This window comes from Anser brachyrhynchus, assembly GCF_964034855.1.
Source record: "Anser brachyrhynchus genome assembly, chromosome: 5".
Classification (NCBI taxonomy): Eukaryota; Metazoa; Chordata; class Aves; order Anseriformes; family Anatidae; genus Anser; species Anser brachyrhynchus.
The window spans coordinates 39,405,929-39,432,096 of NC_137699.1; the positions used below are offsets into that span (position 1 = coordinate 39,405,929).

Here is a 26,168-nt window from a genome sequence, read left to right on the forward strand (position 1 = left end):
TGCATTATTTGCTGAAGAATACTATTTATATATATATATATATATAAAAACAAATTGTTTTCTACTCCCTCTCAACTGCAGATCTTCAGAGGTCAGCTCTGTGCGTGCATGTACAATAAGAGCTCCAAATTACCAAACGCTCTGTGCTAGTCCTGAATGCAAGAGAAGAGCCTGATGCTCTATGCACGAAAGTTAATAATCACACTAAGGTGAGTGTCTCTGCATAACTGGGAGACTGGTAGCATAATCCTCTGAAGGAACAGAAGCCATACCCTGAAAGACAACCAGCATCTTCTGTGACACATTCATACCTCCACTGCAGTCGTCTAAAACCCTGTACTCGGACTACTCAAATAGATCTCATTGGCACAAGCCCCAAAAGGCCACTTGTCTGCTTCTAAGCTGACGAGAACAGGAATGAAAACAGAAATGCAACAAGATATGCCCTTTCAGGGCTCCATTTATTGAGTGAATACAAAAATAAGATCATGTAAGTGAAGATGCACAGTAATCTGCTCCCTAGTGAAAAAGGTATCTTGGATTAGCAGTAAACAGTGTTTACAATGTCTTGTAAACAGACCTCTTTTTACAAGCTAGAAGCGTACCGAAATATAACACATTAGATTAAAAGTTCCCCATTGTGGCAATACTTCATACTTCTCATCAAGTGATTTCAGAGTATTTTGTAAAAGGTGAGAGCATCCTCTGTTTTGTTTTCAGAAAGAAACACACATGAAACTAATGAAACATGATGAATTTGTAATGTAAACAGTTGAAAAAGTGCCACATCATTTTCAGAGGATGATGGCTTACCCCTTGATAGGTAATTTACAATGAAAAATAATGATCAAAGCTATAGCACATTATGGAAAGGTTTTAAAAATGACTATTTTTTACAGCAACCTGTTGCAGTTGAATAAAAAATATATATTTTTCTTAATACAGTACATGGCATTTCTCCTAAATTGCACCAGAATTAAATTTGGAAGCACTTTCAGTTTCTGTTATAGGCAAATGGGAAAGAAAAACAAGCCAGGTAGGCCTTTAATCTCCCTTCCATCTCTTCTGCCCATTGCTTTATCCCTACCCTTTCACATCTCTGAGTCCACATACATTCCATTGATCAGGTAATCCACTTGCGTATAATCCTTCTTTTTGTAACTTTCATACGCCTGCATAAGGAAAAGGACTATGACAGTTATGAAAAAAACCGTACCAAATAAAAGCACTGCAAGAAGCGAACTTTTATCCACTAAGTACTGAGTCAGAGGCTCAGCAGCAATGAGAAGATACTCATTGTTTGTGTCCCGAGTCTTTGCAATGTTCAAAGTTGTTGTTCCAGGTGCATTTGCTGGAGTGGTGGTTGTATGTTTAACTGAAGGAGCGAGAGATACTGACTTTATTCCATGCCCAGTTGTAGCTTGTGCTGTAGGACCACTAGTTAAATCCACGGCACCTCTTGTAGAACCCTGAGAAGAGGTTGATTCACTTGAGGATGTTGGAGCTCTACTTGTTTCTGGCAACACGGGGAGCGCTGAATTCACAGAATGCGGACTCACCGAGGGGCTGAACGTAGCAACACGAATAAGAGCAGTGGAAGATGTCACTGCATCCTGTTGGGTGAGCATGGTTGATGTTGTGTTCACTGTCTTCGGGCCAGCTCCAGCAGTAGTGAGGCTACTGGAGTGGGGAGCGCTGGTCGTGTTGGTGGCTGTGCTAAACTGCTCAGTGTGATTCATTTGAGTATCTGCTCCAGTAGTGGCAGTGATGGGAGCAGAAGAGGGGGCTGATACTGAGCCAAAACTATCATTTCCTAGTTTTTCAGCGGTGGTCAGGAGCTTGGTGATACTCCTGGAAGTGGAAGCAGTGTCACTGGTAGTAGTGGGAGAAGGGACAGTGGATGACATGGCAGTAGAAAGGAGCACTCCTGAAGCATTCGAGGCTTTGGCAGTTTTTTCATTAGCTGCACTGGGGACAGTTGCACTTGTACCAGCCATCGTTACAACTGTGGTAGCACTGACAGTTGTGGTGGTGGTGGTGGTGCTGCTAACACTGCTTGCAGTTTTTCCTGTGTTTGGTGCTTCAGGATAACCTGAATTTGCAGCCAACTGCCTCAAGTAAATCTTGTGAGCCTGAGTGGTGGAGGAAAATAGGTTCTCTCTGTTGTATTGTTCAATCTGTGCATTCACCATCCTCTTCGTTTTCTGTGGATAGCTTTGGTGGTGAAACTGGACTGTTTCCCTTTCCCCAAACATGATTTCTTAAAAAAAAAAAAAAAAACAGTTGTAAGAATAAAACTCTGAAGCCCAAAATCTGACCTCACACTCCCACGTGCAAACCAGAATGTGTATTCTGAAGTACATGCAGTACAACTGGACTGAATCAGTCCCAAAGTCAGCAACAACATGAAAACCCAGACCCCTGCCTTTATTGCATACAATCCCTTTGGGTTACTTTTTTTTTTTTCCCCTGCCACAGACCTCTGGCATTTGCCCAACCAGGGAATTAATTCCATGAAAGGAGGGTAATGAAGTACAGAGCTACAACACAAACATTCACAAAAGGAGCAGCGCCATGAACACCAGCTCTGAAGAAGCAGCGTTATGTTTTCATCAGGCTACACATTCTCAATAAGCCCTTCATGCTTAGATTACTAATTTTCACCTCTCAAAACTGACAATTTCCACATATACCTTCGTACCTCAGGAGAACCTCCTTCACAACTAGTCATCTAGATTTATTGCGACATAAATCTCATCTGCTTATCACAGGTCTGGTTGCTGTTGCAGAGAAACTTTTGCCAATGCAAAAGAACAATGAACAATTTTTTTTAAGCCTGTGTATGGCATACTCTTGAAACATACTTTAAAAGATCAACTCCTTGATTATGAGCAAGCTCTGTTTTGTTAATTAGTCAATTAAAATTGAAGACCCTAGCACTCAGAAGTGACCATGAGCAACTGCTACTAAGACTGCTCTGATTATATAAGCAGCCTTCTGCCTCTGGCTCAAAAATCCTGGCAATCTCAGAAAATACAATGCCAAGACATTTTTCCTTTCTCTTAAAAAATAATAAATACATCTGTTATGCCTTTATTTTCCTAAGGACAGAATGTGGAGTGCACATGGGCTGAATGAATCATGCCTTTCACATGGAGAGGCCAATAAAAGTTACCCAAAGACATAGTATGCACATTTAAGTACCAGATCAGTTAGTAAAACATTTTTTTCAGTTACAGAATCATCCTGCAGGTATTTCATAACCCATCGCCCTTCATCTGAAAGCCAGTCAAGGTTTAAATTTAAGGCAAACAGATCAGATCCTGGATTTAGCAAGAGTTTGAAGCATAGCATTACCTCCAAGCAGATCTTTGATTTCTTGCTCTCCAGCATTTTGGCACACACTTAGCTGGTGACACTGCAAGAGGATGCAGCGATTCTGGTAGGGGACAGACCAATTGCAGTGATGGTTACCTAAAAACAGCAGAAGGCAGGTATCAGGACTATTAGCCACTTACAACACAGAACCCCTAAAATCCAATAGGCCAGAACAGATGTTACCTTAGTCAGGCTCCTCAAAACCTTGCCTGACCAAAGAACACGCTTTCAGATAAAGTAAGAAAATGGATCATTACACACAGCATAACTGAACATATTGCTTCATGGCTGTAAATGAAGAATTAAAAACCAACTAATATCTGGAAGGTACAGTGTAAAAGGAACCTGACTCAGCCTTAGTGAAAATAACTGAAAAGTCACTGAAGTTAATATATAGCAGCTGCAGCCTACCAACCTGCTTGTCCCCTGGAGCCAACGTCTAACAATAATTTGATCACCCAGACAATAACAAGATGTGCCTTTGAGTTTGGACAGACCCCATTTATATGCTAGCATTCACCGAGATGTCTTAACGAGGAAGAAAAAGTGAGTTGCAAATGAGATAATAACTGTCACCCATGGTAGATGGGTGACATCTCTCATATGTCTCCATAAGACACGGCTCTCATCTCAGTGCTTGAAGTTACACAAATTTACTCCTCATCTGCTGACAAATAATACCACTGGCCAGGGGAGCCATCAAAGAAATTGCCTTTCAGTATGTCAAATCCCAACACAAAGTTAAATAAGCTCATGTAAGTCATCACAGAAGGAACTCCCACTCCTGTCATCCTTTCTAACTTGTTACCTTGTGTGCAATGCATTTCTAGGACTGGGAAATGTGTGCTGTAACAAGAATCAACAGGAGAAGATAGCTCTCGGTTTGGGATGAAGCAGATGTGTACCCAACTGACCACCCATCAGTAGATCAGAGAACTTAAGTGTATGGCAGTAGTAGAAGTTTATTCCTGTGTTTTATTAGAAGCGTAGGAAAGGGCAAAGAACAGACAGATGTGGTACACATGGCTATATTTAAAGCTCTTATCTACAAAGGGAATTACCCTCACTGAGGATTAAGGCTGTGAGAAGCTTGAACTTTTACAATAAAACATTTACATTACCACAGTTATTAAAAGAGCTTGTGGAAAATTTATGAACTTGGAGAAATCCCTGTACCGACAACTGTAGTCTGTTTTGACAGCCCTAAAGAAACTAGCGAAGTGGCATTTTACTGACTTAACAAATAAAATGTTAAGAAAGTCACTGAAACCATTCAAACACTTGAAAATTGGTACTTAAAAAGCAATAAAATTAAGAGCTTCAACAGGCACACAGAAGAGGCTATACTCAAGTCCCCTCCTCAGACAGGAAACCATGTTTGAACGTGCTCTGATTCCTAATCCCACCTCCTGTTCCTGGCTTGAGAACCATGCTAGCAGAGGATCACAGACGGTCTACTACTGTAAATAGTGTCAGTTCTCATTTCGTGGGTAAAATAAAAAAAGCCAGCAGCATACCTTGTATTAGCTACATATCTAGTAAGTCAGGTCAGGAAAAGACTGACAGGGTCAACATTTTCAGCAGCCTGATTTCTGCTGCCATCAGAACTGCACCCAACTGCATCCCAGAAGAACTGAATGTTTCCATAGAACTGGACTGATGAGTGCTCCCTTTGATGAGAGCTGGAGTTACAGACCAGGGCCCTGGCTGCTGTTCCCACTGCAAGACACTTGCTGCCCTGCCACTCCTCTTTGCTCATATCTAATTAAGACACAGCAGAAAAAGACAGAAACTGGGGGGATACAACAAATGCTGGTCATACACATTTTGAAAGGAAAGCATGTAGGCAACACATCAAGGTCTTGCTGTGCAGAAGTGGATTATTTCATTTCTAACCTGCTGTTACTGGAAAGAAAACTCAGATCCCCAAATGCAAGTAGAAGCCAGGTATGCACATGTATAGCAGAAGCAGGAATATTTGTTCTTGCAGACATCTCATATTTTCCCTTTATTTTCCCCAGAGCATGCAAGACTGCCCAAAATTATGACCAGGTGGCTCTGCTCTGAACCAGCCTGTTCAGATGGACGAGATATCCAGACCTGTACCAACCACCACAGAAGCATCTTGGGAGGGCTCTAGAATATGTATGGGGATGCAAAGGGAAGAGCACAAACTTATCTGACTCCCCAGCATGTGCTTACCTTGCTCATCATGAATCTGGGAATCCTCAACTGACATATTCTTGCTGAGATGGGCACTTTCTCCATCTTGTAACACTTTCCCTAGCAGCATCTGAAGGCTTGAACCCATTATGTTAGAAAACATACGGAGGTTAAGTTACTACCCCTGCTATCAGCCCTGGAGAATTTTCCAGCCAGCCCCCTCCTTTCTGCAGGACACACCTGAGATGTTAACACACAAAAGTGGTTCTTTGTGACATTTACACTATTTCCCTAAGTTAGAGAAGTTGTATCAGCAAGGGCTCTTCTCCTCTTATAAATTCAAACTACAGAAGAGAGACTGATCAGCTAGGAATGTAATCTTTCCACTTCTCTAAGCAACGTAGTTATGAAGATGTCTCTTCATGCAACCTTGTCCTGCAACTTAAAACTAATACCTTTGAAATCACAACCACTGCTCCTTTACTTACAGTTATGTAGGTGTAATTATTGCAATATTCAATAGCCTCTGGACTCACATCTGTAATGAAATGGCAAAAAAAGAAGCACCAAAAAAAGGCATTCCAGAAAGGCAGGAGTAGAAGAGCAGTAAAGTTGATCTTAAAACCTTAAGCTAAATCATAAAAAAAAAAAAAAAGACATGTCAGGTCTTTGTCTCCAGATGATCTCTCTGCACCTGATTACACACTTATGCCAAGAGTTTGTATCTTTTCTTTCTCCCTGATAACAAGAGATAAATCAAGAGACTGGCCACCAAGTAAGAAAGAGGAATGAAATTGCTTCAGTGGGTTTCATACAGAATATAAAACTTGATAAGGGCAGTACATGCTATGGGAGTTATTTTTGCATGGCTTCTCAATGATGGACCAGGTCACCTAATTTTACAACCTCAGCCCCCTCTGCCCAACACAGCTAACACACAACGGGACTTGTTCATTATGAAACACCATACCAGTAAGGAACAAGGGGATGAGTACAAAAAAGTGGCTGAAGTCAGCAACAGGGCAAAGTACGCGCTCAGTCTCCATTCCGAACCCTGATGACAGACTGAATTCCTGATGTTCCTCAGCTCCCTCCTCTGGAAGAGGCAGCTGTAGCACCTTCTCTACCCTTATAAAGATCTTGTGAAGTTAAGATGACACATCCATAGCATTTAGAGATTCTCTGGTGGAAGAGACAAACATGTAGTGTTACAGACCCCAAGTATCAGCACAGTGTCTTTGTGTCAGCTTTCTCTGGAGCTCTGAAGCTCTGGTGCCTTGGAAACAAACCCACCCATATTTTATCTCCTAAACAATAACAAAAAAAAAAGTTTGCAAAGCTGCTTTCTTTCCACTGTGAAGGGATAGAGCAAACTCGTGTATAAAATAGCTAAGCTCTAAGCATCAAAAGAAAAGTCCTTATGATGTTCCTATCAACCTGTCAGATATTCATCTAACATCTCATCTCAACCACAGCATCACTGATTTTTTTTAAATGCTACAAGCTTTGGCATGTGGCTAGATAAGTTAAGGTCCTTAATAAGGACACCTCTCAAAGACTCACTTAGAAGTTTAATGCTTTTTAAAGATATCTCAGAGGTAGACACCAGAAGGCTCTCATATCCCCTGGTATTAATGCTGCGCTTGGTTGCAGGATAATTAACAACCAGTTTCTTCTGAGGTGGATAAAACACACACAAGGCTACTCACTCCAGTGCAGCTGTCTACTATAGCATTGTTCACTTGCAAACATCTGGCAGCATGGAATAATCATCCTTCAACTCAAGTGACCTAACACCATTTGCACGCTACCAGCTCACACCAAGAGCACATGAATGCTGTTTCTTACAGAAGCTAGAAAGGCCCTGGGAAATGGTTGCTCTGGATTCAATTTAACCAAAGCTGTCAGAAATTATTTAGCACCACAGGACTGCACACAGAAGCCATAATTGTAAATGCCTGTAAACAACTGGAGCTAAGATAAATAGTTGTCAGGGGAGCAGAAGAGACCTTTAATAAAGAGAAAAACCAGCTGGAATTCCCACTGAAGGATGAGAACCTCACCTGAAGCAGCTGAGCCTTTACAAGCCTGCCTGCATTGCTTTTCAGTTGTCAGCCTGTTTATTTGCACTACATGGACTCCTCTTCCTTTCAGGACAGGAAATCTGTTTTCACATATACAGAAGGAAATCAGCAGGAAGAATACAATGGCAGTCCACATCTTCAGGGTTGCCTTGCTGGGAGGCTTCCCTTTCCAGGAGCCTGTAGCACAGTAGAATGCTTTCTTGTATCACCTTCAGATCCACTGCAACATACCTACAAAGAAAAGAAAGTGATCGATTTATATCAAAAGGCTACACTTGAAGTGTTTTACTAAATACACTCCTATCAGTAAGAACGACAATAAAATGTGCATAAGACAGGCAAGTATCACTACCAGGATTAACATACTGATAATGAAGCAGAGACAAACAAGAAAACCTATTCCCAAATTCAGTGTCTTTCTTTGGAAACAGTACTTTGCTCTCCTTTTCTCAGACACCAACAGAAAACAACTCAACACAAAAGCTGCAAGCGGTGGGTTATACCTACTTTATTCCTTTATTTTCCCTAACGTTGCAAGGCAAAGAAAAATGTGAAATTTATCATTTGCAGTCAAGATCAGCATCAAGAACAGGAAGAGCTCTGCTGCCTCTTGCTCTGACTTCAGCTGGAGGAGTTTACCTGACTGCTGTCAGACAGTCGGTGGGCACAAAGCCGAACTCAAAGCCCACAGCAACACAGACATGATGCCTTTTGGCTCATCCTGGAACCCTTTGTGTTATTCCCAGGCTCAGCAGAAACGTTTTGACCAGCTTGAGGACACTGATACTATAGTCATCTATATAATAATGATGATGATGATAAAGACAATATAGGCAGTCCTGGACTATACCCAGGACACCCTGCCTTTACGCCAAGTCAGTCAAAACCAAGAATCAGGTTTGGTTCATTCCTGCTTCAATTTTCCTGCTGATTGTCAAAAATGTTGATTCAAAACAAGCAAGAGCCAATAATTCACATCTTCCAAGGTGCTACACAGACATCAGCTGTTAGTGAAGAAGATCCACACCCACAGTAAGCTTCCATTTCCCCACATAAGACAATAAATAGGCAAAGCCTTTTCTTCACTTCCAATGCACACGAGAGACTTCCGTCTCCGTGGATGAGCTCTCACCCTGGCAGTCACTGGAGGAACTCCTGTTGACTTCAGAGCAGATCACCAGCTTCTATCTAGATTTACCCTATCGTTTCCAACATTTTCTTTAAGTTTTGTATGAACAGGTACTTCCAAACAATCCAGCCTGAACCAGATTAAACATCGGCCTCTTCCCTAGGTAGTTTTTAAGGGCAACTCTTCCTCACTGCTGAAGCAAGCTTTAGCTCTCATCCTGCAGTTATCAAGAGAAATGTCATGGCCTCCAAAGAGTGGTGAGATTTAACTATGCCTGACATCTCAGAGGTCTACATGACTTCTGCATGTGAAGACGCTCACAGTTCACAGCTCAGGGAATGAGCAGCATGCGTGAACGGTATAAATATCATAGTGAAAAATATCCAATGGTCATCGGGAGCAGGCTACAGTCCTGACTTAGCCATTCCTGCAAGGTTTGCCTTGAGCTCTGAACCCTACTCCCAGCTATGCTTGTGAACTTAAGAATTTGAGTTAATCTTTATTGTGGAAAAAAATGCCTCCAAGATAATATTTACTCTTACACCCAGATTGTGACATCTTGATACCCCAATGAAACTTTTCTCGATGGAACTTTTGTTTCCAAGTTTTCTCCTTACTCTACTTTCTGAAGACCTGAACACGGTAGCAGACATTTCGACTCAAAACTCCCCTGCCTGGAAAAAGCTCAAGTGTAAACAGCTCCCCCAGATTTCACAAAGGACACATACACAACATACAGGTCTGCACCAGACTATCAAAAGGTCAAAGATAGGGACAAAACTTGATAGAAAGTTGCAGTGCATCAAATTCAGCATCCCTAGGCACCCTACGACTTCCCCCAGGAAGCTCCACTTGCTCCCCCAAACCCTCTTCTTGTCTGCCTTCTATTTCTCCTAGTGAAAAAACTGCTATTTTGTTTGTTGAAAATAGATGGAAGATCTCTATAGCAGAGAACAGGGGGAGCCCCAAAGGAACGGATGGCGGAGGATTTGCACTAAGCTCACACACTGCTCCGTGGCTCTCTCCTTGGAATAAAGGCACACAGCAGCACAGCTGCTTTGTGTGAGTGGGTTTCTCACTCCAGACAGAAGTTCAGGCCTCGGTCGTCCCAGCTGGCAGCTGGAAATATTTTTGAGAAGCTTGGTGGGGAAAGGCAGCTCACCAGCCCCATCTAGTCCTGCCTGCCAGGGAATGCACTGGCTTTACAGCCAGCCCCAGCTCAGCCAAGGGCTCCCTGGCTTTTCCAAGGGTGAGCTAGAAGGATTTGAAACAGAATCAACACAGGAGAGAAGCCCTGTGCAATGCACAACTGCAGCGCCCCGCACCACAGCATGCTGATGTCTGCAGTTTGGGAAAGCAGTTCCACATTTTCAGAAGTCTGAGTCTGGGAATCTGAAAGGGGAAACAATTTGTGTTACTCCACCAATGTAACTTCAATACTCACCCTGCTGCTCTGAATTGCAAGGCACTTCCACATAGTTTAACCATAGAAAGCTCCAGTTGACAGTAAGGAAAAAGGGAAGATGTAAAATACTCTGCCTGCAAGAGACGTTTTCCTAGAGCAAACAGATCTCTATAGCTGACAGCCAGAAAAAGGTTGCTGTAAACTCTGAATCCTTCAACTTGAAGCAGGCAATCTGAGGTTCCCTCGCAGACACTGTAGGTACTTTATCAAGATACTCAGAGCACTATTTGTCAACGCTAGGCAGAAACAACCGCAGGGTTTTTTGTTAAGTTCACAGGCAGAGATTCAGCAAGCAGTACCTGGCCCACAGGAAAAAAATATAGATCTTAAATGGTAAGTTTTACATTTTAAAGAGAGTTCTGTTTATGTCTGCAGTAAACTTCTCAAGGTAAGAACACTTACAAGAAATTTTATAGCCTGAAGTGTCAACAGGAATGAACTGACTGTGCAATAAATGTATGCATTTACTTTTTTATATAAAAAATGGAATAGCAACTAATACAAATACAGAGAGCTCTCTCGTTATTATAGATATATCACTTAGCATTACTTTTGTAATCACAGTAAGCAATCCCAAAAGAATAAATCTCCCATTACATTTCCGAAATGCAGATATAGCAGCATTTCACAGTTAACACTGCATGACTCCCAGCCTTGACCCAGGAACTCATACACTTGGACAATCGTGCATTAATCACACGAGGTCTAGAAGCTGTTTTGTCAGCACAGATAACTGTCCCCCCACACAGAAGCATCTTGCGTCCCCAACCACATTACCAGGCCAGAAGCCCCTGCCAGCCAGCCCCAGCTGACTTCAGTCCCATGTAACTGCAACAGCTCCAGCGAGCAAAATCCCAGTAAGTGCCTCTCACCCCTTCCAAAGCACCTGGGAGCCTTTCTGGATTAGGCCAGCACCAGTAACAGAGGACAGACCAAGCTCAGGCATCAGAAACACCTGCCTTCAGTGCAGTTCCCCATTCCCTCTCAGCAAGCACAGTCTCCTCAGGGGCCAAGTGATGCTCGTTACAGAAACATGAGCATTAAGCTGAATGCTCCCTGCTCTGCAAGACCCGAAGCTAACGAGCAGCAGCCCAAAGCTCTCAGCTCTTGATGAGTGGTGCAGAGGGTTTGGTTCACAAGGGTGATCTACCACAGATGGTCTCAACTGCAGAAGAACTTGATTTGGACCATGCTTGGGGCTCTCAAAACATACAGAGAACAATGAGAAACCATCACGCAGACTTTCAAAGACACACGATGCATCTCTGACCTCAGGCAACACAGCTGTCCCCCTAAGTGCTGCACCCAGTGCTTGGCAAAAGCACACCCTGTGCTCGCTCAAGTGAGGGGTTCAACAGCTCGGGCTGCAGCAAAGCAAGTGCAAAGCCACCCCAGGCCCTGTGGTGATCTACCTTACCCACCAAAATCTCATGCTGTGAGCTCTCTGCTGCAATGAGCATGGCTTACTAGCACTCTCCCATCACCATGATCCATGCTGAACTTCATTCAGGTCTGAATGACCTCTGGAAGAGGTGGCATCCAAGTCAACACCTTGACACAACAAGCTCTCAAAAGAAAGCTACAGGTAAGACACCTTCTAATTGAAGTGCTTAAGTTGCTGAAGTGAGTACCAGTACCACAACCGTAATCCTCTTTGAGGACACAGTGCTGTTTTCTAAATGACGCCCTGATGCCAGCGAGGGGATAATCAGACATAGTCATACCTTAAATGCAGTCCAGATGACACTTGGGATGCTGTATCAAATATCAGAACCTCCAGCCAGCATGTTGTTGGGGGTGTTTTTGCCTCTTTTACCTTTGCACAATCTCATACATCCATAGCAGGAATCACAATTACTTACAGATCATTTTTCCCAACATAACCACTGCCTTTTATAATTACGAACAATAGGCCTTACTTCCCCCCTCCCCTCACACTTCTAACCAGTCCCATATGGCTCCATTTGTACTCCTACAAACTCCACGGAGCATTCACCCCACACAGCTACATCCCAGAGAAGTACCAGCTGAAGCTTCCCCTCCAGGTCATGCTGCTCCCCAGATGAAAACGTTCTCTGGTATAGTCAGAGACAACGTGAAGGAAGAGATGAGCACTAGCATTCCTATTGGAAGCAATTTTGAGAAATCAGAGCAAAATTCACACTGAGCACTACCTTTTCCATATGTAAAGCATCTCCAAGGAAATTAAAAGTCAAACCAAACCACAAAAGCCGGTGAGTGAATAAAATCTGAGAAAAGACTACACTCTGAGAAGTGCAAAGTTTACTTCTACCATCTGTGGCTATAACTCAGCGGGGAACAAGCACGCTGGAAAACCAGAATAGCTTTGAGTCAACAACTGAATGACTGATGACTTTGCAATGTACACACACAACCAGAAGGCACTGCCTGCTGGGTTTCAGAAGTGTTCCTCCCTTCTTGCTGATTTCCCTGTAGTTGAAGCCAAGGAATGCGGAAAAAAAAAATCAAAGTATTGTTTCAAACAACATCTACTTGATTGGGGGTGGTGTTGCAAGAGCAGAGCAAAGCCTTGGAATATAAACCCTTTGTCTCCGTGCCATCCCAGCCTCAGATGCTCCTGGTTAAGCAGCTGCAAGGTGCATGCAGTGACTGGACACAGGTGGAGCCCAGCATGACAAAAGGAGAGAGGCAGAGCCAGAGAAAAACATGGGACAAGGGAGAGGGCCTGTTAGAAATCAGAGGTGTAAAGTATGCAAACAAAGCAAGTCATTTAGGGCTCGTGCTCCCTCGAGCTGTCAAAGAGTCAGCAGCCACTGCTCCAAAACTCACAATAACATGAAATGAGGTCAGAGAGCTGCAAAGAAGTCATTTTCCATTCCCTTGGAGCATCTCTACCTGTTTCTGACAGAAGGTGGAAAGGAAACCTTGAGATTTAGCATCCTTCTGGGTAGGAAGGCACAGAGCAGGCAGCGTACAGTATGGACTTGCTACAGAGGAATCCAGAGAAAGGCCACAGCACCCAGCACACTGAACTGCCAGTACCGTGGTCTCTTTTCACTGCCAGAAAGATATCTGTGCAGTTCATGCTCCCTCAGGCTGGGCCAGAGCCAAAAGCAACTGAACAAGACTCCTTGTCCTTCAGGGAAATAACATGAGGACACAGCACAGGACCGTGAGGTCCTCAGGGTAACAACAAAGCAGGGAAGACAAGGGTGGAATACATACCATAAATAACGGTGCTATTTCTCCCATTAAATTGAAAAGACATAAGGCCTGGTTTCAACTTGCAATTGCTGCTAAATATTTCATGTGCCATCAGCTCTCAAAACAAGTGCTATATTTCACTCTTTGGAAAACAGAATTAAACCAGGCTTTGCTAAGGAAAGACAAGCACATCTCGTTTTGTGAATTGAGGCCAGAACACAGGAGGCAAAAGAATCTGTGCTGCAATCTTCAGGAGCATTTGGCTTTCCAAGTTTCTCTCTGAAATGGCACACACGTACAGGTTTGGAGACAGAAGGGGCAGCAACAAAGTACACGAGGCTGATTTCTGAATCGCATTTGCATCAGTAAGGCAAGAAAAAGGGATGAGAATAATGGCAGGAAGCTACTTACTTATCCCTGCAACAAAACTTCACTTTGGTCATGATTTCTATCTGTAACAGTGTCTGTCACGCATGAATTATAACAGCCCCAAAGCAGGTTGAGAATGTGCAGGAACAACAACGCTTCGTTACTGTGCTAGAGAAAAAATAGCTGGCCCTTTAGATCGTTTGAGAATGATTTAACTACATTATGCAAAGAACCCGCCCCAGAGCAAGTAAATACAGCTTGAACTGTGGGTTCAAAGCCTCTGTTAAAATGTTCTCCCCTGCATCTCCTGTTGAGTCACCACCCGTGGTCAGCAGAGCATGGCCAGATGAAGTCACATCATGCTCTGAACAGCAGCTTTAAAGCCATCAAGTTCCTTTAGTCTCCAGGGAAAGTTAATGACAGATTACAAAAGGTGTTTCTACAAAACGTCACTTGCCATAAACACACACAGAGCTGACCAGAGGTTGTGAAGCAGACAGTGTTATGGGTTACAGCGCAGCAAATGCATCACTGATGACTGTGGAGGGGATCCCTGCTCTGGGCACAGTTCCTCTAACTGTACTTCACAAGACATGTGAAGCTCTCCACTTCCTCAGAAAAGGCTGCAGTGGTCAAAGGCCTGCTCGCTGCTCCAGGACAGACTCTCCATGCCCCCATCATTTCTCCAGTATTAACAAAACGCTCCACTGGGAGGGTGACTGAGGTGGGACAGGCAAAATTCTACACTCTGAGGGAGTTTTGAAGAAAATTGTGTCTAAAAATCAGTCATGGATACATAGGCCAGGCTAGGCTTGGGACCAACAAGCTGAATCTGATCAACACCTGGCACTGACATGAGCCCAGAAGAACATGCAAGGCTTCTGCTGGTGCGCCAAGCACTCTTCACTACCCTGAGCGGCTCACAAGATTTCTAGTAGCACACCGCTCGTTTTCTACAAGGCTTACCTAAAATTGAATCTTTTTGTTCCAAGAAGTAATTTCTGCAAAAAGGTTGGTAGGCAAACATCTCCCTGCACCTCAGAGGGAACCAGACCCTCCCACAAAGAGGAGCACGCTCCTGATGCTTGATGTTGATGCTGCAACACCAGGACACAAGTTACACGTCCTCTGAAATACGATGCAAAGAGCAAACATTGCCAGCTCACGCCCGGAAGAATGTCATTTATATTCCTCCTCCTATTACACAGCTTCTTCAGAGCATAACAGCACACAGCTGGCTACGTATTACAGAAGAGCTGGCACATCCTTCCACATTAGCAGGCACTCCCTTACTGCAGCTGGTAGGATAGCATTAGACATCAGTAGGGTCTGCTGCTGCTCTTCCAACGTTTCTCCCTATACATGTCCACTAAAATGGCTTTGTACGATACATACTTTTTTTTTTTGCCTGAGTCCACAAAGACTCCATCATATTGACTCTCAAGGACAAACCACTAAGTGAAAACAATTTGATTAAGCAGTCACAAGATTATACATCCTCTCTGCCCCTAAATATGAGCCCCCTCATTCAGTCCCCATCTTATTTTAGTCATTTTAGTCCCCATCTATGGCTGAATCCCCCACCAGCCTGTATGGCACACAGCCCACAGCAAATGCAACTGCAGCGTTTGCAGTAACATTCACAAGCTCCAGGGAATGAGCCCGAAGATGCCAAGAGTTGCAAACTACAAACTCAAAAGAACAGAGCATCCTTGTTCAGTGTCACCAACACCCCCTCCAGATTCACGTCTGACCAACTTAGGTGGATGTTAAGCTAGAAAGCAAGGGATAAACCATAGCTACTGAGCAGACAACCTCTGACAAGGCTACTTGAGCTGCTGCAACCTCTGAAGACTGGCGTGGAAATGGTGATCTTTAAAATAAGTTTGCAGCTGCTACAGTATTTGTCCAGCTGCCACTTATGCAAGAAAATCTATTCTTTTGCTTGTAAATGGCCAAATGTTTAATGAGACTTCCAAAATGTTCTACATAATTAAAACAAACATTTTAAAGACTCTCTGAGAGGGGTGGAACTCCAAGATTTGCTGAGGAGCTCTGTGATTAAACTGGGTCTTGGCTGACATGTGAAAGTTTCCCAAGTATAAAGCCCTTCAGACTCCACGCTGACAAACGATGTTGTACACCACAGGCTGTGCTCTGCAGAGCTCACGGGGAGCAGCAACAGGGAGAAGCATCTGTGCAAGGTCAGCAGCTACCATGCTCCACAAGGAATGGAAAGCCATTTCCATGCAATAGGCGGATTAATCAGAGAGTCTGAATGGCAGACCTCATTCACACAGATAAAGGGCTATATTCTTGAGGTTCGAGACTTTCAGCGACTCGCCCCACAAACAACCTTTCCCCCACAAACAACGCAGAGGGGAAGGAAGTTTTGGTGGTTACAGCCCACGTCTGACAGCTGACAAAACCAGAGCTCAGGTTCCTTCTCCACTTCCAGCTTCCCGTGGAATCGAGGCAGCGCTACTTATTCACAATCTTGGGCAGATAGAGCCCCGGTGGTTTTTGTGGTTGTTCTTTTTTGGTTAGTTTTGTTTTGAATGTTATCAGCTTGACTCATCTCCTACATCACTGACTGCCTCTGTCTTTCTCTGCCTCAGTTCCTCACCTGCACTCCCCACTTCTTCCTCTGAGCACGGGGCAGCTCACACAGTTCTTACCTAACTAATGAGAAAAGCCCACACTGGCACTGTTAAGACTTTATGCCTATCACAGGTTACCTCTGACAAAACAAATGTTAAAGCCTAAAACCAGGAATTTCCCCATCTACCACCACCCATCATCCTTCCTCACCCATGTTCACTGCCAAGTTCTGCATTTCAGATGGTGAGAACTACTACTCTGCAGGACTTTTCCTGTGAAAAGTGACTGGACAGCTGTTTCATTTGTGAAAATATGGCTTGTTTTGGAATATCTGAAACAATCCCATTTTAATATAAAGAAAAATGAACTGCCAAATGCTAACTGCATAAAGCTGGATCTGGACAATAAATCTGTCAACACAAATTCTTCCAAGGAATAAAAATGTGTGCTATGGCAAAACTGCAACCTTCCCTAGTATAATCCGTACCCAAAAAAGATAGCAAATACTGCTGTCTCATTGGAACAGGAGATTGTACACAGGGCATCTGCTACCACGTGTTTCAAATTAAACAGCTTTCAACACCACCCAGAAAGAAATCACCCCAGAACTCCGCAGCCACCAAGCTAATACAGACCAAATACCCTTCTATGTGGCAAGCTCATGTTTTTGGGCTCTAAGTACCTAGAGAAGCATTTACTTTGCAGTACAAGTGCTTCGTGCTTCCTGATGGATGGCATTGGAAGCCAGAAGCAGCACTCCCATGTTAAAACACAGCACGCACACTCAGAACTGGTCTGAGGTGTTATTAAATTTGAAACTCCCAAGTCCAGAGTTAAGAGGGACTTAAGAAGGGATTTCAGCCTGAAGGTACAATTAACCAGGTGTTACTTTTCGAACAAATAAAACCACAAATGTGTTAAATGTCTGGTCACTCGCCTACCTCCTGGCCCTGCAGAATTTTTACAAGTCAGCAATTTGCTAGCAATACAGGTCAGGTTAAATTTCACTGAAGCTAATAACTTCAACGTCATCTTTCACTTCAGATATTTTTGAGAAATCATTACGCTCTTCTGTAGGCTCAGGTAGCTGTAATGCTAATTTTAGGCATTTAGAAACAGAGAACACCTCTACTTAGAGCACATGGGTCTGCAGATTTGCTCAGCAATTTAAGACTGTGCATGGTTTTGAGCAGGACCATGCTCAGAAGTGATGGCACCCTACATTACAAAGGCATAAGGCAACACCATGGAGAGCTCAGAGACGTTCAGACAGCATGGCAATGGTCAGAGTGATCCCAGTACAATGACTGAAGGGGAACTTTTGCTCAACGCTGAAAGAATTGGGTTTAAGGAGAGCATTTTTGGACCTCTCTTTTCTCTAAGGATGCAGGATCTCTGCACAAATCCTAAAATATGGAGAGTTAAAAGATTTAATTCAAAAATCCTGCCTCCACTGTAAGTTATTATTGAAAGCAAAACAACTCAAAAACCCCTATAATGTAGGAGTCGTCTTTTTAAACTGTAAAACTCTAGTTAAAAGACAAAGGTAGCTTTATATGGAAGGGCTGCCAGGTGAGATGCAGCAAAAACACATTATCACACATTCCAGATTATCACAAACCAGTCTGACACAGGGGAGCTTTTCACCGTATATATGCTGACACAAATCATGAGGATTCGTCTCAAAATCTCCAAGCCAGGAAGACATTCATAGCAATAACAAATAAGGGTGGCTGGCCACAGGCCTCACTGCTTTCTGATTTTGACAGCTTAAAAGATGTGGAAATCACCAGGCATGGTGGGTGCAGAAGATTAGCCGCATCTATTTTTCTAAACAATGGGAGAATCAAATTCAATAGCAGCTCTCCTAATCCTTGCTGGCCTTCCCTGTGGGAGGTTCCTAGCCAACAAATCTTCTGTAAGCCATACACCAACCTAAACTTAAACCTAGCAGTCATCTGAACATACAGGTGATAAATACATCCTTCCTTCTCCTTACTCACTGATTTCTGTGGCTGTCCAGGCAGCACCTGTAGAAGTACCAGCCCAGCTCAGCACCACTCAGCTGGCTACACAGGCTGGGAGCAGGGCACCCACAGCTGCTCTGACCCTCTCTGCAGGTTCTCTGCTCTTGGGTCACTTGTCTCCTACGTGGCAACTGATGTGCTCACTCACCTCATTCCACATTCCCTCTTTGCAGTTTCAGAGGAATCTATTTAAGTTTTGATTCCTGACACTGATCAATTAAGTAAAATAGCCTTGGCTTGAGCTCCTCAAAGCTTTCCCAGTACAACTGTCTTTGTACAAAGTGTACTTCATTCATAGAAAAGGGGCTGCACACGCAGCAGTAAGTTTTTCTGAACCCTTCTGAGCTTGATATAGAAGATCTGCCTATGATGCTGCTAACAAGGACCCCAAAACCATTTCACAGCGTGACCTGAATACCAGGTCTGCTTTATCCTCCCACCTACTCTATTTGATCAAATAAGATACTACCATTACTTAGAAATTTTGCCTCAACCGAGTAGAACTCTGCAGCTTTAGAGAATGTCCATTTCCTTTTTTTCCTCCTCCTTCGTAGAGGCAGAGAAGAGGGTCTGATCTTCATAAGAAGGAACACCAAGACAAACACAGTTCAAATGGATTTCATCAACATAGATGCTTTTTATCAATTTACATTTTACAACAGAAAAATTGCAATTGCAAAACACAGCTGGAAGAGATATGTCTCAAACTGATGGGATCTTTTTCCTAAAGGAACCCACACAGACTTTTGTGTAGCTCTGCTAAGTATTTCAATATGTTACACGTTTCTATCCTTATCCTGTGGACTCCTGAAGACTGCCACTGGCTGTTACTTTCTCTCTTCATTTCCAAACACAGACAGACCTAGCAGGCTGAGATATGATACATACCTGAACACAGATTTCAAACAGATTTTCAACATTATTGCATGCCTGTTAGAATAACATCCCTTTGAGTGGTACTTTGCCTTTCACTGATTAGAGATTTCTACTTTGAAAAACAAAGCCAGAAGTCCTCTCTCAACTTAGAACACCTTGGCTCAAAACAAAAGCAAGCAGTTAGTCTTACTTCTCCAGTTGCGTCCTAAGAGCAGCAGCACAGACTGAACCCATTAGAAACTCCTGGCTATTGATTTTATGCCAACAATATTCTTATCATGTAATGAAGGGAACACTGGACTAGAAATGCCAAAAAGAATAACAAGAATAGCCCACCATGGTCCAAAAATGAGGTCAGCACACACTAATTATCTGAGTCAAGAGACTGCCCTGGGGGAGGCTGTCCAAGCATGGACAACAAAAACGAGGATAAGGACAAGTCTGTGAAAGCCACACTACAAGTACTAACTCTTACCACTCTCTTCAATACACTGAACAGTGTTTTTTTGAAGAATTTAGCTCTACCTTAATCCAATACAAACCAGTCCGATGCCATCTGTAATTCCCCAAAGGTCAGGAATCAACAAGTGGAACAGGCTGTGACTTAATGAAATCAAACACAAAACAAAAGGCATGTCAAGAATGAAGCAATTCACACTTGAATTAACATGTACTTCCTGCTGACCAAACACCACCTTTTGCTCCAAATCCAGTTTGCTGCTAGAGTCTTTGCAAACCTGGAATGAGAAGAGGCTGTAAATGCTGATGAGTGGGGACGCAGGCAGCCAACATGAGGGAACAACACTTTTTCAGCCTCCTCCCTCAAAGCAAGTTTAGGATCCTCAGAACTACACATCAGACAAGTCCACCACACAGGATGGACATCAGCTGGCTGCTGGGGCCTCCACCCACAAACCCAACCTTGCCCTCTTGGCAACTCTTGCTCCTGCTAAAGGCTGTTTAGCTAGGCATGAAGCAGCCCTGAATCACACCCGTAAACTGGGAAGGTTGAGAGCCAAGCGCACAAAGTGAATTGGCACCAGCTCAGATTTCCTTGACTCAGTACAATGTGATTTGTGGTAAACCAAGATCTGCCCCATAAACAACAAAGTCATCCATACAGAAGGACAGGAACCTCAGAGTGATAACATATGCCCTGGCAGAAGGAACAGCTACAGCCATGAAAAGATAAGCCCTTCCCAATTGTCAGAATTTTTATCCTGCAGGGTGAGAGGGATGCTTTCACTCACTCTCACAAGCAAGTTACTTTAGGCTTTCTTCCCAATCTGGTACGGAATTGCTTCAAAAACCTACCACTATTCTTTTAAGATATTATATATCCCAAGACAAAGGTAACTGTCTACACGTTTGAAGCGTGTTTGCTTCTTAAATCATCCAGAAACTTTGAAGTTTGCAGAGAAGATCAGAGAAAACTCTGGAGGCATCTTTTAAGCAAACACATGGGTCAGAGGGCCAGCAGTCTTCTTTTCAGGTTCCCTCTCTGCTGTGGGTCAGTTCATCGCAGAACCCTCATCTCTTCTCAGTATTTGAGGGAAAATGGTCCTTTGTGGAAGGCTGTGGCTGTCTTAGTAAGAAGCTGAAAGCAAACTCCCAGCTTGTTCCTGGTAATGCCAATCCTCACCACCAGAAGGCAAAAAGGCAGAGAAGGTTGGTTCCCTGAGCCTTAAAATATTGTTGGACCAAGGCACTATGAAGGAAGGTCACAACCAATACCAACCTCCCACCTTTGTCAGCAACTGGAGGGCATCAGGCTTCAGCAGCGTGAATCTCACAACTTCCAAGCATAAACAAACAAGAAACAGAGTGAACGCTTCCACTGCCTGTGGGGCAACAGCCCTCAGGCTCTTGCAGCTCTCTTCTGTCATTCCAAAGTTAATGTTTGAACAAACAGAAGTCAGCCCCGTGCCCAGCATGCAGAACTAACTCAAACTATACTATAACAAGCTAGACTGAGCTCTGACACTTAACTTCTTTAAAAGATGTACTTTGGCATTTCACACAGAATCCTGTCTTTAGGCTTACGTGAAATGAACCAACAGAGCAAATCTTAACATCAAATCTCAACAAGGATCAAACCCTACAAAAACCTGTCAAGGTACTAAAAAAGGTGAATTTTCTTTCAATGCAGAAAGGACTGGACAAGATTCAAACTGGGACACTGAGAAACCTCTTTGAAACCAGAAGCTGTGACCAAGTTGCATGTCCTGTTGCGTAGCATGGCTAGCCTGCACCTAAAGAGAGCAATGACCCTTAGCCATCAACAACAAAATATTTGCATAAGTGGTGCATTTAGCCAAAGCATGAACTAACCTGAAAACTCATCTCTAAGCTTGATGACAAAGCCATCTTGTGAAACTCTCGTCTCTTCCTCCTGTCCTCTACCCCCTGCGCCAGGCCCTGCTCAGGCAAACACCACTCAAGTGCCACGTGAAGTTATCGCAAACCATCTGGGTCAGACACGGCCTCCCTTCCTCTCAAACCACAGTTCCCTTTCTGTAATGGGCAAACAGCACACCAAAATGCTATTTAACTACACCCTGAGGGAGTTAAATTTGCCTTCAAGAAATTGATTCACCTGCAGTGCAGGAATGAAAAAAACAATTCAGGCGATATTTATTCTGGCCATTTAGGAGATAAATGACAGTGTTATATCAGACCCCTTATCATTTGCAGGAAGTACATAAATTATCCTAATGTCAGTAACCATGAAGACTTCAAAAAGCACCACGAGAACAGGGGTTCTCCATCAGAAGAGGCTCCACCCCACATTCAGGGTCCTAATTCAGAGTAATGATGCCAGAGACACATAAAAGCGTACAGCAGGGCAGGGAAACACCACCAGCCCTGCCAGCTGCATCTAGAGTTAAGTATGCAAGCATCCATGGGAGGATTTAACAAAGCTATTATAACAACTCGTATTCCTGAGAGCTGGTATGTCACTGAATAGTCAAGTAACCAGTACTTTTAGCTTTCAGTGCAAGGATCTTCACAAGTGTGGAGAAATTAAAGGTTTCCTCTGCCCTAGAAAGAAGTGATCATCTCCACCAGCTTCTCCACAAAAAAAAAAAATCAAGCTTCTTTCTCAGCACTCAGTTTCTGCAGCATCCAAGCCACTTTACAGGAGTGCACTTAGATTTCAATTGCCTGGAATTGTATTGTCAGGTAAATCTGCCCAAGCAGATAATGTACCAGAAAAAGAACCCTACAGTGAGGATTAGATGTTCACACCTTATTTTTTGTTCATATGACAGTCATCTCAGAAAGAATTAGGTTTCAAATCTTGCTTACCAAATCCTCTAGCACTGATAGGCAAAGATAGGAAACTCTTTCCACATACTAATGCCTGTAACATTAAAGAAACTGTAACCACTTCAACTGCATGCCCACCATTTAGTCTTTGATTCTTAGAGCTGCTGCACACTTCCTCCATTTCCCTCTAGCAATAACCTTCCTGGAGACAAGAGAAAAAGTGAACCAAGTCATTAACAACAGAGCCTGCACTGCACCTCTGCAGGGCAAAAATCAGAAGTGAACACGGGACCTTTTTGCAAGCGCTCACCTGTACACAGGACTTCAGCCACTGATGTCTTCAGCAGGAGCAAAGCAGATGTACTAACGACAGGTCAGGGGCATGCAGCGTTTTACTGGAACTGTATAAAGAAATAAAACTGTTAGCTTTAAGCTGGCATTACAAACTCTTTCCAAGCTACTGTAACAAAAGCCATTTACAGGGGCAGAAGTACAGTGGTGGAAACAGTCAAGTTTCCTGATAGCATTCTTGCTAATATCTTTTATTTGTGTCTAACAACATGATTTGTACATTAGTTTGCCAAGATAGAAAGCAAACTGTTTACACTCAGTTCTAACATCTTTGTTCACTTAGTTTCTTCACCTCAACCTTGCTATCAGGGTGGCAACAGAGGTAAAGTACACACACAGGCACATTAAAACCACCTGTGGTCTCCTGCACCATCTCTTACATGTCTAATAAATTACTAAAATAAATTTGTGCATGATTTTTGTTTCACAAATTCTCTCCTTCATCCAGATATCCTTTACAAAGATGAATCATTGCCATTGGACATATGAAGTATGTTCACTGGATGGCACTCACTGTATGTTGAGCAGCAGCAACTGTAAATGTGAATGCTTGAGTGCACTGTGAGATATACCTCATGAATCACAATCTTGGAGCACATACTTCAAATGCAGAAGGAACCTCTGCTGATTTCAGTACTGCTCTGTAAATAAATGGATTTGCCCCAAGACATGCAATAAGCTAAGAGCTCGTTTAGCACAAGGATTTGCAGTTCTCAGTCAGCTCCCAGAGGACCACTTACTTGCCCACTCCACAGTTTGCATTACATCTGTTTCCAGTTTCAGAGGGGTCAGAGACCAAGCGTAGAACACACAACACAGAAAGAACAGCTTGGTGTATCGAAAACCTGCAGCTGCAAGGCAGAGGAAAAACAATCTCTCCCCTGCCAAGCGTTTTCTATTTTATTCTAAAATTCTTTCATTCAGATATTCCTTCTGAGGATGGTGTTGTGGAAGAAACTATACACCTCACTCATATAAGAGAAGCAGCAATGTATTTACTGATACGTTGCAAAGCTTACTTGTAAATAAGACAGTGACTTAAGATTCAAGACCGCAAAATGCACTTGATTAAGAGGTAAGGAGCCTCCATGTGGCTGTATCCACTCCTAGCCCCAGGCTTGTTCAATGGTTTATGTCTAAGGATTAGATGTGCACAAAGATATAATCTTAGTGAAGCCTGCAAAGTTTAGCAAGCTATTAATCACTTACCAAGGATCTGTTGTGGTAAGGAATCTAGCAAGGAATAAGGGATACAGCAAGCTTAACCTGAGAGGCATCCCTACGCAAGGGGAGATCCTGTCATGCAACCAGCTGCCATGCAGAAATGCTCCAAGGGCTCTTGGCCTGCTCACTATTTATGGGGTAAGAGAGTTCCTTTATCAAAGCCTCTTCAGGTCCAAGAGTGACAGAAACACTCATGAAGATTCACATAAATTACTGTGAAATCCTAGTGACAACATCATTTTTGTAGATCAGTTGGGACAGTTTTAGAAACAAGAGGACATAACCTTAGAGAAAATTAGTCTCAGAAGGAAAAACCCTGGATCAGCACAGCTGAGAAAAGCATTAAAAAGTTTACAGCAACACCTTCTGTTCATTAACAATTAGACTAGCATCCAGAAGACCTTTTGTAAAGATTTAGGAAGTAAATGGGGATGCTCTTTGCTCTGACACTGGGAATTTGACCTTATCACTAGATGCTTCTCGACCATCAGACACTCCCATCCTTAACTTGCTGAGTAAGTAAATCTCCTGTTTGTTGTTTGGGGGGAAAAAAAAAGTTTATTCCATGACATTTTCCAACACGCTCTCCTTTTTGATTAGATATAGGAACTGAAGTGCAAATGCTCCTGCCAGTGTAACTTCTGTCGGAGGGGGAAGGTGTTTAACTCTTCCAGCAAAAGGATAAGCTGATGATGTCAGCTTTGCTGACACACATACAGCAGCTTAACCTTTGTAACGCATAGCAGGCCGTAATGCAACAGGGCATCAGTTCAAAAGAGCGCAGTGGAGGTAAGAGAGACCAAGACTCCCTTATCTCACTGGGTGGAACAGGAGGCATGAGAAGACTCAACAGCCTTCTGTAGATCCTACAGCTATAGGAGGAAGTGGTCAGAGCTGGAAACGAAAATCAATCCAGTCTCTTCACATCCAGCTTAGTGCCTGGGTCTACTTTTCATATGAGAGTGTATACATACGAAGTGTCATTAAGGGCATTCCAGGAACGAGTAGAAGTACCTGCTGCAGAGTTTGTCTATTCTGAAGAGAGGGAAAGGGAGTGTTCTCATAATGTTCTTTACATACTTATACAGATAAAAAATAGTCAAGAGTTAGATTCAGAGGAAAATGTACATTGAGAAATGAGGAAAGGAAGAGTACACAGATAGCACAAATGCCTTACACGGTCTCCTTTCCAATTAATGGCTTACTTGATTTTAAATAGATCCCCTGTATTTCCCTTCAACCTGTTTGCATTCATAGCATTAGGTCCTTTTATTCCCTGTTCTTCAGCACATTCCCAGTTTACAAATAGGTACAAATTTTGTCCTCGCTCATCTGGACACACACAGTTCCTGCTAACTTCAACCAATTCTCCCTCTCCTGATGGACTTGTTTCACACCCATTCCAGATGGCGTGAAAAAAGAAATAATTTTAAGGGTAGAAACTTACCAGGCGAACACTTAACTATGACTTGCTGTCAGAAGTTTTGGGGCCTTTATAGGTAGCAAAATCCAATAAAAGCCTGGATACAGAAGGACTACAGCTGAAAGCTCAGAAAAAAAATGTATGAAGAATTACTGTATGCAACCAGAGCCATATCCCTGAGACTGTCAAAGCATTTGCACAGAGATGGATGAGCAGAGAGGTTTATCCTGCTTTTTAATACAGAGAAGCCAGACAAAGAAAGATAGAGAAGACGACTCACCAAAAGAACATGCTTAATCCTATTAAAATTAATGAGATTTCAGCCTGGTCTCCATGTACAAGTTGTATTGGGAATTTTACTTAAGTGGATTTAAACACAGATTTAGTTAAAGTGGTGCAAATTCTCCCCAAGCTCAATAAACATAAACCCAGCACAAATACACGTGCAAAATTCAACGAGAATATTCATCCATTTCACTAAATTGTTTTTCTCCCTACATTTTTTTAAAAAAAAGCAAACTTAAAACCCTTGCACCTCCTCCTCTGTCTGAAGTGCATGCTCAAGTGTTTTGCTGAACTACTGCATAACGCAGTTGTCCAGGCTGAGCACCAATTCTGTTGG

General features: G+C 43.1%; 1 protein-coding gene across 7 annotated transcripts in view; it reads right to left on the reverse strand.

Moving 5' to 3' along the window:
* Positions 1-430: 430 nt before the first annotated feature.
* The window catches only part of LOC308195550 (uncharacterized protein C11orf24 homolog), a 30,933-nt gene continuing 5,195 nt past the window's right edge, over positions 431-26,168 (reverse strand). For 4 of the 7 annotated variants that reach the window (XM_080593168.1, XM_080593170.1, XM_080593169.1 and 1 more), the window contains 4 exons: positions 22,859-22,949; positions 7,605-7,856; positions 3,358-3,474; positions 431-2,260 (listed from right to left, as the gene is read on the reverse strand). In XM_080593168.1, the coding sequence (XP_080449294.1) occupies positions 1,092-2,260; positions 3,358-3,474; positions 7,605-7,761 (1,443 nt within the window). In that variant the 5' untranslated portion in view covers positions 7,762-7,856; positions 22,859-22,949 and the 3' untranslated portion in view covers positions 431-1,091. The remainder of the gene's footprint in view (positions 2,261-3,357; positions 3,475-7,604; positions 7,857-22,858; positions 22,950-26,168) is intronic. The other 3 variants (XM_080593172.1, XM_080593173.1, XM_080593174.1) reach the window with 1 other exon arrangement.